General features: G+C 34.9%; 1 protein-coding gene across 2 annotated transcripts in view; it reads right to left on the bottom strand.

Annotated features, from left to right (window-relative positions):
* The window catches only part of LOC127859995 (protein turtle-like), a 266,899-nt gene that overhangs the window by 236,816 nt on the left and 10,806 nt on the right, over positions 1-19,277 (bottom strand). For both annotated transcript variants that reach the window (XM_052397672.1, XM_052397671.1), the window contains exon 2: positions 14,382-14,450. In XM_052397672.1, the coding sequence (XP_052253632.1) occupies positions 14,382-14,450 (69 nt within the window). The remainder of the gene's footprint in view (positions 1-14,381; positions 14,451-19,277) is intronic.

The raw sequence follows: 19,277 nt of genomic DNA, 5'->3' as shown, positions 1-19,277 counted from the left end.
CTGGCCATCCATTTTGGGGGAAAATTATCAACAAAACTGAGAAAGTAGAAAAACATTTTCCAAAGTAAGCTTGAAATTTTGGTAAAATTGCATCATTTAATATACTAGTAATTCTCTTTCAGGAAGGGGCCTTTCTCTTGGGGCCTACATAAGGCCCTTGCCAAAAAAAGCCCTGTATGAATACAATGAATGACTGAAGAATATCCTATTATTAGGTTTAGAATATTACAATGAATCATTAGGGCTAGATTGTTGTATCATATCTCTAAGTCTAGATCATATAGGGGGGTCATTGAAGCTGACGATCGATGAACCTTAAAATTTAAAACACACTTAACCCTTTCCCCAATAAGAAGCAAAGTGAAAATGGATTTTGCAACCAGCATAAAACAAGAAAAGCCTGCAAGTAACTCGCAGTCTGTTCAGGTTTTATGCTGTATGCTGCTCATCAGTATCTAAGTGTTGGAAATGAAGCCTTTTAACGTTGAATCTAGTAAGAAAGGTCTTTAATAAATTTAACTTTCTGAGGGACTACAAATGCGTCAAATTACATATCTAAGTGGTAAAGGATTAACATAAAGTTGAAGAACAGTTACCAACCGGAGTATATCCTTAATTATTACTTTAACAAATATGCATAAATGGGCATTTCAAAACATAAAACTCCTGCTGGAGATTCTAGAAATATTCAAGATATCTAAGGTTTGCCAAACAGCTCACTAAAACATAATTCTTTTATTGATATAACCCAAAACCTGTATATACAAAGATCAAATTTACAAACAATATGGACAAAAATCCTGCAGAATGCTCAGAGATGAATTCTGTTCTATAAACAAATACCCTCTGCCATTGCAGATTGGATTAATTTATCACCTGGCTGCAGTTGTAAACATTATAATTACATCACCAGCAATCAGACCAGAACATCCTGAAAATACACACAACTACCACTGCAGAACCAGAACCAACATAACAACTCTATGGACAAAAAGAAGCACTGGAGGCTTACAGCAGCATATAGAACTCATCTTTATATACAATTCAAGTGGGCCATGATGGCCCTATAGCACTTGCACAAGTGTTAGGTATGCATTTTGTCAAATACATGACCTAATAACCCAGTTTTTGACACCACTTGACGCAGATTAAACAAGAGCTGTCCCCATCAAAAGACATATGCCCCCGAACAACGCTTTTTCGAAACCTAGAGGTAGATTTCGAAATCTAAACTCGGACCCTAAGTTCAAGGTCAAATGGGTCAAAATTTGTGTGCATATGGAAAGGCTTTTTCCATATACACATGCATACCAAATATGAAGGTTACATACAGTACAGCCAACACGGAACAAACATTATCCTCGCTCACGCCACGGCCAGAAAATTAGTACTCTGTATAAGCATTGCGTACTTTTGCGGCATAAATTCGCTGCATACATATGCGACAGATCGAGTGCAAAGATATACACCTACATGTACATTTGTGCAGCGTCGAAACCTAGATTTACGCTACTTTCAAAGTTATTATTTTCACGTTTTAATAAGCGGATATGATTTTTATATGATGCTTTATAGACTATTTATATTATATCACATCCTCAAATATATTCGACACGTAATGCGCCGTGACACATTATGGTTGAATTAATTACGCACAACTGTAAATGTTTTGTTCGAATCCCAAATGAGCATTATTCAATTTATAATCCAAAACACGTTTCCGAATTTTAATGCTAACGCAACATTAACAATTAAATTCTAGCGTCAAATAAACAGTGCTTTATCCTTTGTCTCTATAAAAAGCCGCAGATCGCGAAATACGTTTGTTCGCCGTTGGCTGTACTGTATGAAGCGACATAAAAGTTATGAGCATTTTACGAGCGAAAACCAATTTTTTTTATTAATAAAGGGCCGTAACTCAGAAGTGCCTAGGTAAATTTGGCTGATTATCGAATTTTAGTTAGATTGTATTGCCTTACACATTTTTATGAAGTTTGGTGAAGATCAGATGACAATTGCTGGAGTAATTGAGCAGAATCGATGATTTTTCTATGATTCATGGGCCATTACTCCGCAGTGTCTTGGTCAATTTGGCTGATTATCGATTTGACCTAGATCTTATGACCTTACACATTTTCATGAAGTGTGGCGAAGATCCTATGACATTTGCTCGAGTAAATGAGCGGAAATGAGAAAAAACGCAATTTTTCGATGATTCAAGGGCCGTAACTCATAAGTGTCTGGGTCAATTTGAAGGATTATCAAATTTGACCAAGTTGTTATTGCCTGACACATTTTCATGAAGTTTGGTGAAGATCTGATGAAAACTGCTCGAGATATTGAGCGGAAACGAGAAAAAACTAATTTTACGATGATTCAAGGGCCGTAACTCAAGAGTGTCTGGGTAAAATTGGCCGATTATCGAACTTGACCTAAACGTCATTGCCTTACACATTTTCATCAAGTTTGGTGAAAATCTGATAACAATTGCTTGACTTATTGAGTGGAAACTAATCCGGACGGACGGACAGACGGACGGACTGACAGACAAATGGACTGTGCGATTTTAATATGCCCCCAGAACCTACTTTTAACTTGTTACCACTTTGGAAGCCTCATTTGTTTCTCAGTCTTGATAAAACTTGGTCACAGAAAGGCATCAGCAGTTAAATCATAGGGGTATTCCACTACGACCCGATTCCCCACGATTTGTCCTGATTTTCAATATTTTGAGGTCAAGGACACTCATAGCTCAATCGGCGCAGGTCCTAACTCATTCATAGCTATTCGTGGGTCGGTCATAAGTGATTCCTGCATTTTGTGAGCTCCCAAAAAATCGTGGCCAGATTTTAAACGTGTTTTAAATTAAGCCAGGACCTCCAAGACTGAATTTAATCGCAGTTGACTCGTAACAGCGTTGTAGTGCGTTCTTGGCTGCGTAATGGAATCATAGGTAATTTGTGACTCAATTAGGATATCGGTGATCACTTGATCTGTCTACAAATCAGCTACGACTTTGTCAAGACTCTCACGAGTTCAACCCGAGTGAATTGCGAGCCCGCTAAGATTCTCGTTATTTAGTTACGAAACAGTTACGTTTTTCGGAAAATGGGTGTGGTATATAAACAGAGCTCCTGGATTTTTTCAGTCAGTCATTCAGTTGTTAGGGCTTTGTATGAATAACAGGTAATTTGTTAATAATCAAAAATGGCAAGAAAAGGCAAGGGTAGGGGGAAGATAAGTAAGAATACAAACGAAGAGGAAAGCACAGAAAGTCCCCCTAAAGGAGCAACTCCGCCTCCTATGGATTTTGAAGGTCAAGATGTGGAAGAATGATCAATATCAATAGATATTGGTGCTTAATTCATGGGTGCGTTCGGTGAGGTCCTAGCTTAGTCGTGACCGATCTGCATCGTTCGTAGTACAGTCGCAGTAAATTCTTACCCATCATAGTGAAATTGCCACCCTATTCGCAAGACTTCAACCGAACCCCACGATTTGTTGTTACTCAATCATACCAGTGTCGTAACTGAATCGTAGACTGTCACTAGTCTTCCTGATTCAATAAATGTGAGAAATCATAGCGAATTGTGGGCTTGTTTTCGTAGTGGATTAAGGCCAATACAAGAACTGGCTTCCCAACAAGTCAAGCTTCCTACCTATACATTGTTATCTTGAAATCTAATATAGTCCAGGTATGTCCTGGAAAATTATTCAGAATTAAAATTAACACCTGCAATATCTTTAAAATCTTGAAAAGTCAGGATTTATTGTTCTATGGATTGTTCTTCTCCCCATAACGATCTACATAGATATTAAGTTTAAATTTGATATCTCTTTCATTTTCAAGATATGCTCCAGATAAAATAAAAGTTAACAAGGGCTGTTTGTAAAACATGCATGCCCCCCATATGGGCTGTCTGTAGAGGCAGCCATTGTGTGAATACGTTTTTTGTCACTGTGACCTTGACCTTTGACCTAGTGACCTGACAATCAATAGTCATAACCAGTCTGCAAGTCATAACCAATGTACCTATGAAGTTTCATGATCCTAGGCTTAACCTTTCTTGAGTTATCATCCGGAAACCATTTTACTGTGACAAGTCACCATGACCTTGACCTTTGACCTAGTGACCTGAAAATCAATAGGGGTCATCTGCGAGCCATGATCAATGTACCTATTTAGTTTCATGAACCTAGGCGTAAGCGTTCTTGAGTTATCATCCGGAAACCATTTTACTGGTTCAAGTCACTGTGACCTTGACCTTTGACTTAGTGACCTGAAAATCAATAGGGGTCATCTGCCAGTCATAATCAATGTACCTATGAAGTTTCATGATCCTAGGCCTAAGCGTTCTTGAGTTATCATCTGGAAACCATCTGGTGGACGGACGGACCGACCGATGTGCAAAACAATATACCCCCTCTTTTTCGAAGGGGGGCATAATAACTAATCAATGAAAGCAACAAGAGTGATTGCTCTTGTTAACTTAACATCTCCTCAATTGGATATACCTACCTCTCAAGTTTCAAGTTTATGCCTCATATATTTAGGGTAATAACTCTAAGAATGTGAATTACCAGTTTCAGTTCTAATGCTCTACATATCCTCACGATGAGATCCACCACGCTTTAAAGTTTGAAGTTGAAACTTCTTTTTTTCTAGCTATGATCAAGACAAAATCTAAGTTCAAAAATAAACTAAGGGCATGCACTCTAAAAATATGAGTAAAAGATTTACAGTTCTTGTGTATTGCACTTTTACCCCCACCCCATTCCCTATTAAGATGCTACATGCAGTTGACAGTTAGACACCTTTAATAGTTTTAATATATGCTTCAGAATTTTTTTGAACATGGGATGATATAATCGCACATTTGCGACTCCATATCATGAGGAACAATTCCTGCAAGTTTAAATGGTGTACATTCAAATATGTAGGAAAATGCCTTCACCTTCCAAACTTTGCTTGCAAAAAATTGTTTAACTGTGGAGCATTTGATGTGATTCTAATTCGCCAGATGCCATAAACAGGATCATAACTCTAAGATATAATGTACCCTTCTGAAACATATGCGCACTTTAAGACAGAAGATGTTACATTGAGTAATTGGAGCCTCAATGGGACTTAATGCATTTAGTGCATTTAGTGTCCTCAGTCTGCACTGGCTAATTAAGGACGACACTTTCCACCTAAACTTGATTTTTGCTATGAAGAGACTAAATTGTTGAAGTGAAAAATGAAGGGATGTCAAAGTGCTTGACAATGTGCTATTGAACTGCTTTACTTTGCTAATCAATCACTTAGAATATTTCATGATGGTGGACATGTGCAACGTTTCTTTAACTTGTAAGATTTTCTGAAAGTAGCAAAGATTTTTCGTCATTTACTGTTCATGTCCGTGCCATCCGCTAGCCAATCAGAAATAAAGGAAGAAAATACCAGGGAAAATCAGTACCGAGCTTCCGGCTAGACGATGAAGCTTTAACAAATATATTAATTTTGTTCTCAATTGATCGCGCTTTCAAAGCATTCACTCCGGCCCCCCGCAAAAAATATCTAATCAGACTTAGATTGAACTCAGAATGAACCCTGGTCGGCTGAAATCCGGATTTCCGGAATAATCTGGATAACTGATCCTAAAAATACCATAAAAGCGTAAAGTATCGTCCCAGATTAGCCTATGCAGTCATGGAAGGCACTTTCCGCTTTTATGGTATATTTCACTTAAAGGAAGTCTCTACTTTTAAAGTCATAAATTTGCTTACAACTAACAAGCTTTTTTATTTTATGCTTTCCGGCGGTTTATAGAGAAATATCAGTGAATTAAAACTGATAATTCCACTGTTTCAAACAATGAAAATTATCAGTGAAAATTATCGATAATTTTCACTGTTTATGTTAAATGACATCATTTCTTTGGACGAAATGACGTCATTTTCCCAGCAAAATTCTTTAGTTAAACTCTTTAACAATGTATATAAACTGAGAAAAAAAGCATAAAATAAAAAGAAAATTTGTTGGGTTCGGTGGATTATCGATTTTAATTCACTCGTGATCATATAACATATGCCATACGCCACTCGTGAAAATATTATTTTCTATAATCACTCGTAAATTAAAATCGATAATCCACCGAATCCAACAAATATCCTCTCTGTCATTCACAATGACACATGGGCAGCTCAACTTGCTTGTTTCCATCACATCAATGCAGAAAATTCAACTTCTCCAAATTCAACATTATTCTTACATCCAACAATCGTATTTACCAATCTTACGGTAATGAAAAGGTTATTTGTTAAATGATTTTACTTTCTTCATTTTTGTTGAGAATGATAAATGATAATATGTAAGTTTCAACTGCTTGAATAATGATCATTTACTTTAATTTCAAACTTTTTCACACTCCCTTATATGCTTAAAATATAACATCTTTTGTTATAGCAAAGGGAAATTTTCAATATATTTAAACCATGAATCTCAAGGGAAAACATAGAAGAATAAATACATAATTATATTTCCGACATTAATATTGGTTTATTTGATTTACCTTGTGGAGGATTTGCATTATAAAAATCAGAGAACACTGCTAGAGTTTGTTTGTCCTTGTTAGGGGTTTGTATGGTAAAAGTCAGCATAAAGTATCTGGACTGCCAGTCTTGAGAGGCTATACAAATGTCCATGTCAGACAGATTGATGTCGGAAGGAGGAAGTTCTTATGGTCCTCACACTTTGGCTTGTCTCTACCCAGATTTGTATTGCAGTTACAGTGATTCTTTTAGTTTTGGTATAATTAATCAAAGTTAGCTGCTCTATAAAGCATTGTCTGTGTCCCTCAGCTAGTACTTTTTCACAGTAAGTTACAACATAAAATGCACAGACGATTAGCTCAATAATATACTTACCAGAAAAAAAAGAAACCGTCGGAGACGGGTGATGCTCCCCAAAGTTTTTTTTTGTCACAATATTGCACTATATATTCAGATAAAAAGAAACGTCTAGTAGTTGGAGGGACAAGAATTGCACTTTATGTACAGTTTATAGAAAATTTCAAAGGGCCATAACTCTGTGAAAAATCATCTGACCAGAACCGGCTGATAATATGCACATCTCCTCTTGGTAGTGAAGCTCCCCATAAAGCTTAATTAAATTCCGGTCATAAATTGCTGAGAAATAGCCCGGACAAAAATTGTGCACGGACGGACACACGGACAGACGAAGCGGCAACTATATGCTCCCCCCAAAAATTTTGGGGGAGGATAATAAATATTACGAAATAAATTATCTTTACCAATTAATATAATTATATGAATCGTGACCTTTGGGGTCTTTGTGCCATGACCTGTAAAATGCAAGGTAATTTAAAAATCAATCCTTCACAAAGTATGCTGGCAAAGTTCTAACACATGCACAGTTATGTTACGGACATGTTAACCTTTAATAAACTGTGACCTTCACACAAAGCCTAGGAAAGTCCAAAATAATGCCACCTCTAGTTAGTAGTCTTGACAAGGTCAATGTTGAAAATGCATTACAGGCAAATTAAGATGAGAATTTATAATCTACACTAAAATAGTAAGGTGCACAAGTTAACATATTGATAAATTTTAATCGTTTTACAAAGTTTCTTCATTCTGACAGATATACTTTTAGAGCTACATGTGACAAAGGTCCAGACATACATGTATACATTTTTCTTACATACTAAAAGAATTTAAGTTAGAGTGCCAACGCTCTAGCAATTTCACTCATGGGTCTTCTTTTTAAAGGCCATGACTTCTCTACAATAAACCTAAATTACACCAAGACAGACCAGAACAAATCTTAATGACAGCCAATTCACCCACCCACCCCAAACCTCCCATTCAGACAGTTAGGCCATATCAATGGGTTATATAATAGACAGCTACTTTTGCATGCATTTATCTGCTATATTTACCAAGCTACATATTATTTGAGTAAACAATTCCATACCAATGATCCACATAATATAAATGGTCCATTCTATACTTCATGTTTTATTCAAACAATTCACATACAAGATTGTAAGAATTCAAAATTAAATAAAATAACAAAGAAAGAATACAAATTCTATACAATTGTTCCAAAATAAGGATATAAAGTTAAAATAGATAACTGGTCTGTGAGATGTATTGATAAAAGAGCATACATCTTGATCTATACTTATCTATCTTGTTAGACAAGATCTGTCATAGTATATTGAATAAATCTAATATTGCATAAATGCTCCGAGAATACTGGCTCTATGAAAAAAATATATTCTTGACAAAAACAGCAATACATTTCCCTATTAGGCCAGAATTTTTAAATAAAATGATTTTCGGACTTTTTTCTAAGTGTCGGGTAGGAGGAGGGAAAAAAAAAATATAAAAAAAATGGGTGAACAAATATGCACTCATTTTAAAAATGTTATGGTATGAAGTTCTTTTTACTAAGCAACCACAGTGATTTTTTAGATGGTCACTTAGCGACCGTCTAAGGTGGTTAGTCTAAAATTCAGGTCGATACGCCTTAGCTACTAGGAGCCCAATACCCGTATCCGCGCGAGAAAGAGTTGTATAATTTATGCAAGAGGTTTGAGTTCTCCAATTATATTCATTCACAAATGGAAACATGATATTAATATCGTGTTAAATGCAATAGTTTCGAACGGTGCTTTTATAGAAAATAATCAATAAACAATGATCGTATTGTACATGTTGCGGAGCAGATTGTTTATCAATGAATAAAATAATCCACTCTCTGCAGCGTCTTCATGATGTAGTATTTTTGCTCAGTCCATTCATAATATGAGGCTATTAATAGATGCGCCTGTCGATAAACAAAGGAAAGTCCACGGGCGATAACAACGCAATAGCTTACGCTCTCACATACACCTCAATGACTTAGTACAGGTCATTCGTAAATTGAGGCTATTAATAGATTCGGGAAAAAGTTCACGCTTATTTATATTCTCAATTTATAAAACGTTGAACATAAGTTCAACAATAACTTCAGCGATACGATAGACAAAAACAAAAAAATGTTTCATAATCGCTAAACCCGAATATAACAAACAATTTATAATAATAATACGAATGATCTGTTTCGTAACCTCGTTCATGCTACTACAGCGGGTATTTCTGGAAAACGTTCTTTGGTTTTCAACAGATAGCGGCGATCTCTTGTATTTACAGGTGCTAGCAACGCAATAGCAGAAGGTTAGTAAAAGGTTTAGCTTCTTTATATTCACAGTTCTCAATACATAGACAGTTGGATATGAGTTCATCAATTACTACAGGCATACTATAGGCAACCTCGAAAATGCTTTATAATCGCTAAAACCGAAATCAACTAAATATATTATATTAAATATATTTATAACAATAAATATCTTTCTAAAATGTAGTCGGCGTATACGCTGACTTTGAAATAAAGTTTGCAATTTAATTTTTTAAATAAATAAATACAATTAAACAAAAGTTAAACTATTGTGTTGTGTTTTTCACTTGTAAGTTGCATATTCACCTCATGAAATGTGTGTTAGCATTGTCAAACCACACATTAGTGTGAGTAGATAAAAAATATACAATGCCAAAAATGGATTCCTTCTGAAAAAAATACATTGAGATGGCAAGTTTCAACCAAATGAGACAAATCAAACAATAAAATAAATTCAAATGATAGCAAAAAAAGTTATTTTGTTCCACGCACGAAAAACGAACAGGTACTATGATTAAAATGCTCAGCAAAAAAAATCACCAAAAAAGTTAATTTTGGACAAGTGAAAAAACTGCATAACATTTGAACCAATTAAGATATTTTTAAAATTCAAACTGATTTAAAAAATGCAAATCAAGACCTGCAAATCAAGACCTACAGTCTGATTATAATCATTTAGTAAATCAACATGTTTGAAACAAATCACTGCGGTTGCTTACTAAAAAGAACTTCATACCATAACATCTTTTAAGTGAGTGCATATTTGGTCACCCATCTTTTTTTCTTTTTTTTTCTGTCCTCCTACCCCACACTTTTAGAAAAAAAATCCGAAAATCATTTTATAAAAAAATTCTGGCCTAAGCTGCCATAATTCTCCCTTTAAACAACCATCCCAGTAAAAAAATCCAGAAAATTAGAAAAAGGAAATTAGCTCTACAGTTGTTTGTTTGACAGTTTGATTGAAAATTCCTTAAACTATAAAACCTAGTCACAATCTATGCAAAACCATCTCTATTAATGGGCCCATGATGAGAATTGTGATGGGGTTGAAAACTGCCATCAATTTAGCAATCAGAAGAATCACTTTAGATTTTTTTTTTGCGTGCATGTCATTGAAAAACAATCTCCTCATCACCATGACAATCGCATTCTGCATGTGTGTAAATGACATGAAATTAAAATTAAAATTAAATTCCTCATGCTCAAAACAAATTAGCAGAATAGTCTAATCAAACTCTAAAATGAGCTTGATATTTTTTTAACCCATTCAAATGCCTGCGCAAAGCCAGTATGTTATCTAAGAATTATTTTTTGGATTAATAGTTGTGTATTTGCCAATAAATAATAATTGGAAGTGCTGTTGAATAGTTGTTAAGCTGCATGTAATAAACAGCTTAATAGCAATTCAATGGAATGTCAAAAATGTGTACATTGGAATTTATATTATTTTTGTAGTTATCAATAATTATCTATAATAACAGTTTGAGGAATATTGTTGTAGAAAAATTGCAGGGTTTTTTATCTGATTTTGGGGAAAGGGCCTGGCCTCTTTTGAAGGGAAAAAATCACGCGAAACGCCGGATTTTGGGGGAAAAAATCACACGAAACGCCGGATTTTGGGGGAAATAAGAAAAATCTTAAACAATCAATTAAGCATATTTTACTGTTTTTTAAACAAATTCAAGGAAACAGAAAATTGAATTATGCAATATTTTTCTATTTTCTTCACTGGATCAGGTTAGGTTATATATTTAAAGGTTTTAAAAAAAAAAAAAAATGGTTTTTTTTGGAGGGGAAAATGAAATCTAGGGTAAAATTTACCAGCTGAGGGGAACAAAAATCGGAGGGTAAAGGACAGATTTTTGGCGGGTCACAAAGAAGAAAAAAAAAAATCTGAACTGTATGGAAAAAAAAACAATCCCACAGTTTCATTATGCTAAATAATAATTATCTCAATTTGTAGTTAATGTGTATGTTTTTCAGCTACTTCTCCATGGAAATGGAACGATAATTATAATCATAAACGAAAGAGCGTGCATTGTAGCGTCCAAGAATGGTCAGCTTCATAGACTGAAGCATAATTCAGATACTGGCTTCAAGTGTTGCAGTGTCGCCTCAGAGTTTAGTTCTCATAAAGTAATCAATCAAAACAGTGTAACAAATAATAAAAATCGTCATGCATACATGATTGCATTCGAGTCAATCATAAATAACATAACTTTAGCGGAAGCAGTGTCAGTCAAACCAATTCAAGTTTCTATAACTTTCAGTTTCATTCAGCATATATTACGATACAGAAAATATACATGTGAAGGTGACGAATTGTAATTTGTATTTAAATATATTTTGCTTTCAATTGTCATATAAACAATATTAATTTTGAAAGTTACCCAGAAATCGTTTTCTGGATTGGCCACCAAACCAAAAAGTCAAGCTTTATAAACTATTTTTAACTGATCCCTTTAACTTGTGCACCATCTGAATGCTCAAAAATTCAAAACAATCAATTTGAAAACATCCAATAGTTAAACACAAATTGTGGGAGAAATTTGCCAAATTCCAACTCCTATTCCAAAACATTAGTCCTCAAGGATTTGTGAAGAAATATGGCCAATTAATATCTGAATATCGACCAGAAGTTTCATGGTGCAAGTTATAGCATTAAACAGTGGAGTTCACATTAGAAGTATCTTTCCTTCCAAATATTGTGATCATAATCCAGATAAATTATAAGTTCCAGATCACATAATATAATTTAATGTATTTCTGTAAACAAGTCCACAGTATTGTGACTTACATTTGACTTAAAATCATTTCTGATATGATTTAGTAGTTTATCCCTTTACCACTAAGAGACGCACTTTTACAATTTATTTGAAGTCTCTTAGAAAATCAAATTAAATTATAGACCTCTTTTACTAGATTCAAGTTTTAAAGGCTTCATTTCCAACCCTTAAATACTGATGAGCAGCAAACATCACAAAACCTGAACAGCAGACTTTGAGTTGAGTTACTCGCAGGTTGTTCTGGTTTTATGCTGTTTGCAGAGTGCCATTTTCACTTTCCTAAACTGAGTGGAAAAGGGCTTTCACACTATTTGATGATTAATAAAACCTGAACTCCGACATTTTAACAGACCAACCTCCAGAGCCATCCCCAGTGACCTCCCTTTCTATGCTAAGTTCACTGCAAAAACATCCCCAGTGACCTCCCTTTCCATGCTAAGTTCACTGCAAACACATCCCCAGTGACCTCCCTTTCTATGCTAAGTTCACTGCAAAAACATCCCCAGTAAACTCCCTTTCTATGCTAAGTTCATTGCAAAAACATCCCCAGTGACCTCCCTTTCTATGCTAAGTTCACTGAAAAAACATCCCCAGTGACCTCCCTTTCTATACTAAGTTCACTGCAAAAACATCCCCAGTGACCTCCCTTTCTATGCTAAGTTCACTGCAAAAACATCCCCAGTTACCTCCCTTTCTATGCTAAGTTCACTGCAAAACATCCCCAGTATTATGCTAAGCTCACTGCAAAAACATCCCCAGTGACCCCCCTTTCTATGCTAAGTTCACTTCAAAAACATTCCTTGTATGATAGGTTGTGATAAGTGCTATCAAAGCAACAATAAAACTAATATAATATTCTGTTAAAAATACATTTGTAGAAACTAGTCGCCATTGAGTCAATTCCACAAGTTAGACATCTACATTTTGTAATGTTGTCAATAAAGCTCCAAAGTAGCCCCTGAACTGTATAACTGCTGACCATGACATTAATGTCATTGACCTGCCTAGTTATGAGACTAATACATTTCCTATGTCATGACCATCTTCCGCAAATCCCCATGGGTTTTCTTGCCAATACAAGAGGCTTGCCATAGAAATTGGAAATTGGTCCAACAAGTGTAAAAGCACTGGTTGCGCATGAGTTGTCACTAAATTCTGGAGCATTCATTTGTAGATCCTTTCTTTTAGTTCGCTTAGACTAAATTTGCATATCTGCAAACAATACATTTTTATCATAACCTCCCAAGAGTTATAATTTATAAGGATAAATCTTTTAACACACAATAAAATATTATGCCCAGTTCAGTATTAACAAGTTAAAACCCATATGCAGATTGTGAATAAAAAACATATGTGCATGTATCAAACATTTTATTAAAGTGATATTATATTATGGGCATCTAACAGTTTATAGGTGTCTATCGCAACCGTTGTTTATTTTAGGTGTTTTCACTTCATATACACTTATATTTGTTAATGCAGCATCAATATACTATAACAATATCCCGGAGAGAGAAAAATAATGCATTTGAATATCAACCGTACTTTCGTTTGACAACTGATCATGCATGTACGATGTGAACCTAAATTTAGTTTTAGTGCAGATTCATTCATACGACACAAAGACACAAATTTGTTTTACGGATCATTTTGGCTTATAGGACTCACCAGTCAAGTAAAATATAGAATATAATATACATTTTTTTATAAACAATGGGAAGCAAGATACGTTGCAGATAACTGGTCAGTAACCATATTTTAACAAACTCTTTTGACCTGTTTATTCTTTTCAGCTCAATTCAACCGTGAAAAATGCCCATAATATCACTTTAAGAAATCTGTCACATAACCACAAAATCTTGTATGTTTCATAGTAGTTTTGGTTATTGCTTTCCATATATTTATTTTGTAAGGTGTGTTCTTTTATTAGATGCTAATAAATGAACCATAGAATTTTCATGAAACCCCACAAGCTCTTTAAACATATCATGTTTGTCCACACCAAAAAAAGGTCTGTTTTACAATGTTTGTATAATGGTCCGATGATAACTGACCATAACACCAAGAAATCAACATTATTTTGAATCTTTTATGGTATTTTTCTGCACAATAAAAAGGGGAAAATTCTACCTACCTGAAGTCACTAATTTCATCACGAAATACAAAATGAAGTTAAATAATTCACATTGACCCTTCTTTTGCACAGAATATTCCTGTACCAAAAACAATGATGTGCTCTTTTCATGAAACCTGACTTTTGACAGGTCAGACATTGGATACTAAAATTAAAAACCGCTGAAATCTATTTGCCTCGCCTACGCCATATTACTAAATGTACGCATCATGAAAACCGGAATACAACATTATACCTGGAATGCAGAGCAGTGCCTGGACCATCATGTTCAGTATCCATAGCCATGGTCTCACTCTGGGGACATCTGAAAACATAAAGTCAACCAATCTGTGTGCATGATAGTCCAACAGATCAGGACACACAAATGCATTCAATGGTCCTGACCAGTGATTTTTTTTCCAGGACTAACTGGTATTTCAGCTGGTACTCCTACATGACAAATGATTTTTCAAAAAACATATTTCAATATCTCTGCAAAAAGATAAAAATTAAGGTAGAACAGCATTATATCTGGCTTACCTAAGAACCATTAACCCTTCACCACTTAGATATGTATTTTTATGCATTTGTAGTCCCTCAGAAAATTAAATTTAATTAAAGACCTTTCTTATCAGATTCAAGTTTTAAAGGCTTTAATTCCAACTCTAAGTCTAGATACTGATGAACAGCAAACAGCATAAAACCTGAACATGTTCTATTGGATGAGTGCCTTAAAATATAATTTCATGGTCTTAGAAAACAATTTTTTCACAGTCATTATGACAACTTCTTAAAATCTTTTTTTTAAACTCATTTTTTAAGAAGCATAGTGTAATTTACTTTGAGTTGAAATTTTACAAACATTTAGTAATTACAAAATGTATCTATTTGCTGTGGTGCATTACTGCACCAGTGATTTTTTTTGCTTTTATTTGTTACAGCCTGTGCCATATGAATTGGGAAAAATAGCGCGATAAACCGTGAAATTGGGAAAAATAGTGCGATAAACCATGAAATTGGAAAAAAATAAGCATAATAAATATGAGTATAAGTAACAGAATTAATATTGTGTTTAAGTGCATGTTCAGGGGGTTGTCTAGCCATTTTGGGAAAAAAGGAGTCTAGTCGAATTGGGATTTTTTTATTCAATAAAAGTGGCAAATTTGGGCATTTTTGTATCGACAAAAAGGACTTAATTAAAGTTATATATTTTGTGGTATGTTTAAAAAATAAAGTTGAGATCTAGAGTTAAGAAATTATAATTAAGTTGTAAGAGACTTCTTTCTTCTTAAAAAAAAAAAAATTAATTTAATTGGGCTTTTTTGGGGAAAATTTTGGTCAGATTTTTGGGAAAAAACGTGGAATTTTGCGATTGGGAAGAAGCCGAAAATCGGCGTTAATTTTGAGCAAAAAAAATATCACTGTGCACATTTGAACAAGGGCTGTTTGTAAAACATGCATGCCCCCGATATGGGCTTTCAGTTGTAGTGGCAGTCATTGTGTGAATACGTTTTTTGGCACTGTGACCTTGACCTTTGACCTAGTGACCTGAAAATCAATAGGGGTCATCTGCGAGTCATGATCAATGCACCTAAGAAATTTCATGATCCTAGGCGTAAGCTTTCTTGTGTTATCATCCGGAAACCATTTTACTCTGTCAAGTCACCATGACCTTGACCTTTGACCAAGTGACCTGAAAGTCAATAGGGGTCATCTGCGAGTCATGATCAATGTACCTATGAATTTGCATGATCCTAGGTGTAGGAGTTCTTGAGTTATCATCCAGAAACCTTTTTTTAAAGTTGAGTCACTGTGCCCTTGACCTTTGACCTAGTGACCTGAAAATCATTAGGGGTCATCTGCGAGTCATGATCAATGTACCTATGAAGTTTCATGATCCTAGGCATAAGCGTTCTTGAGTTATCATCCGGAAACCATTTTGCTATTTCGGGTCACCGTGACCTTGACCTTTGACCTAGTGACCTGAAAATCAATAGGGGTCATCTGTTAGTCATGATCAATGTACCTTTGAAGTTTCATGATCCTAGTCAAAAGTGTTCTTGAGTTATCATCCGGAAACCATTTTACTATTTTGGGGCACCGTGACCTTAACCTTTGACCTAGTGACCTGAAAATCAATAGGGGACATCTGCGGGTCATGATCAATGTATCTATGAAGTTTCATGATCCTAGGCATAAGCGTTCTTGAGTTATCATCCGGAAACCATTTTACTATTACGGGTCACCGTGACCTTGACCTTTGACCTAGTGACCTCGAAATCAATAGGGGTCATCTGCGAGTCATGATCAATGTACCTATGAAGTTTCATGATCCTAGGCATAAGCGTTCTTGAGTTATCATCCGGAAACCATTTTACTATTTCGGGTCACCGTGACCTTGACCTTTGACCTAGTGACCTCAAAATCAACAGGGGTCATCTGCGTGTCATGATCAATGTACCTATGAAGTTTCATGATCCTAGGCCTAGGCATTCTTGAGTTATCATCCAGAAACCATCTGGTGGACGGACATACGGACTGACATGAGCAAAACAATATACCCCCTCTTCTTCGAAGGGGGGCATAATAAAACATTGCAATATTATGATTGTATGTGACATTTTACATGTAATAATTTCCTCACGCTGAAATACTTATTTCTTACTCATTACCATAACATTTCAATTTTTGCCATGCATATTTTCTTACACATCATCTGAAGTAATGACTTTTCCATGCAATAGATGATGGTAACCGAAAACAATTGTATTATGCACAATTGAATGTTTAAATGTTATTCTTCTTTTGCAAATATTTTTTTTTCAAATATTGCATGACCATAGAAAACCTTTTTTCTTTATAAGATTTTTTTTAATGTATTTTTCTTTGTCGACCATACACATATAGAAAAATACATCAACAATTTTTTTTTTTTTAAATACTGGCTTAAATAACAAAATGATAAGAATTGCTGTCTCATCATTTACACTCACAATATTCATTTACATTTGTGTGGCGACAAGACAGTACATACTGGTAATGCACCACCATCAAGGGACAAGAACCAAATGACATTACAATACCATAAAAAATGTTCAGTGACTCCAAACAACTGGCGTGGCATTGTTCGGGGTACTCTTACAGCTAATTAACAATATTACAGCAATGCTCTAAACAGACCTCCAGCCTTTTTGATTCTCCATTATTTATAATTGAATATACTGCCATTAATGAAATGAGCTCACGGATGTCTGGAACATTATTATCTGCCTACCACTCATTATAGTATGTTGCTCATGGAAATGTACTAATAAACTAATGAACAGACTTGATTAAAATGCATGGCGGCATCTTTAATGCTCATTATCACACCTACTTAAACATAAAACATTTATTTTGCAGCATGTTATGTACAGAACAGGCACAGTGTACTTAAACAAACGCCACTCGCCGCCGTGTTCATCTCACTGTGTTCGCTTACCAATATGAACTCCGCGATGGGTGTTCAGATCAAATGTCGCGGGGGCCGTTTGTCATAAGGAGAACACAGCGATTATCATCGCAGACCCATAATATCTACCGCGGTGTTCATCGTGTATGCTTCAAATAAAATAATTTAACATAAACGTATTGTATTGGTCCGTTTCATTTAAAAGTGATAATTATTAATGTATTTCACACCCATGATGATGACAGTGTTTTCTGTCTTTTTAAACGCTGCGTATAAAAGAAAACCGCGTACGCACCTAGCTGTAGGATACCGCACCTGGAGGAGTGTTAATCGAGTGTTTGGTTATTCAACTAACAGTTTGAAGCCATGAGAACTCATGACTGATTGTAGTAATTGTATTATCCCGAATCTCTGGATTCCCCGATACATACGTGTCAACTGTCTGAATCGCATACATGCAACTTCTCCCATCTTTATCCATTACTCGATAATCCCATATATGCCAGATTTCCATTTTTTAAATCAAATCATGGGTGGGTAATATAGACGATAAGAGTCATAAACACAAATGTTTGAAATTTTCGAAAGTGTCAAATGAATTTCGGCATATGATTCTATTTAAAGATTTTATGAAATAAGCGCCCAATCAAGACAGTTGTATTGCAACATGCGTAAATCACCTGACACGGTTTGCACGCATTGTGAACAGCTATTTTAGGTTACAAATTCTACATGAAATAAATTAATTTCTTTGTTCTGATAAAAAGCGCGCGAAAATTGGTGTGGGTATATTTATTTGTAAATAAAAAATTCGTAGCGGGTACAAAATTGAAATCATTTAATTTTCATTAAAAGTTTTGTTGGTAATTTCAACTAAAGTACCGGGGTTTTTCTCAAATTATTTGGCATTGACATTTCCTCTAAATAAAATATAATTTTAACACTCTGTATCGTTACCGTTACGCTGTGTATCAGTTCCTACATTATTGAAACAATTATTGTATTGTATACAATGGATGGTTACACAGGACGACGAGTTGTTTGATGATCTTGTGAAAAATCACGATCAATCTGTGGATGTATCTGCCTGTGAAAAGGTTAGTGATTGTGACGATGATGATGATGATGATATCGGCGACTGGGTTTATGATGACAGCCTCACTAGTGAGCAATTCTACAAACTGTTTGGTAAAAGCGATGATGAAGAGTTTGAGGGATTTTAAGTTTTGACTGATACGATCAATGAAGTGCTGATGGATTGATTTGATTGATTAAAATACATAGTTAAAAGTGTGTTAAGTTTTTGCTTGTGCATTGAAATTACGAACATAATATGTTTGCAGTTATTAGGGCAAATTGATTAAATACGCAATTGTTAGAAATTTTGTAATTTTTAATATTTATTTCATTGCATGAAAAATATTTGAAAATAAATTAAAACACACTAATATATCATGAAATAAACAAATTTAATTTACTTGGTTGTTTGATTGTTTTATTTTTCAGACTTGCATGAATTACTAATTGTATGCAGCGCGAGTTTGATAAAATCTCAATGTGTTACTAATTAATGATTTCTTCAACATTCCGCCGTTTTTCAGACGATGAAAACGGCAAAATTTGACCGCGTCTTATATGCGGGTCAGGCTTAAATCCACCCATTATAAAGTCTGAAGTCTGGGTGCGTCTTATAAGTTAAAG

This window comes from Dreissena polymorpha, chromosome 15 (genome assembly GCF_020536995.1).
Source record: "Dreissena polymorpha isolate Duluth1 chromosome 15, UMN_Dpol_1.0, whole genome shotgun sequence".
Classification (NCBI taxonomy): domain Eukaryota; kingdom Metazoa; phylum Mollusca; class Bivalvia; order Myida; family Dreissenidae; genus Dreissena; species Dreissena polymorpha.
Note: the sequence above shows the minus strand (reverse complement) of the source record. Positions and strands in the feature narration are given on the sequence as shown.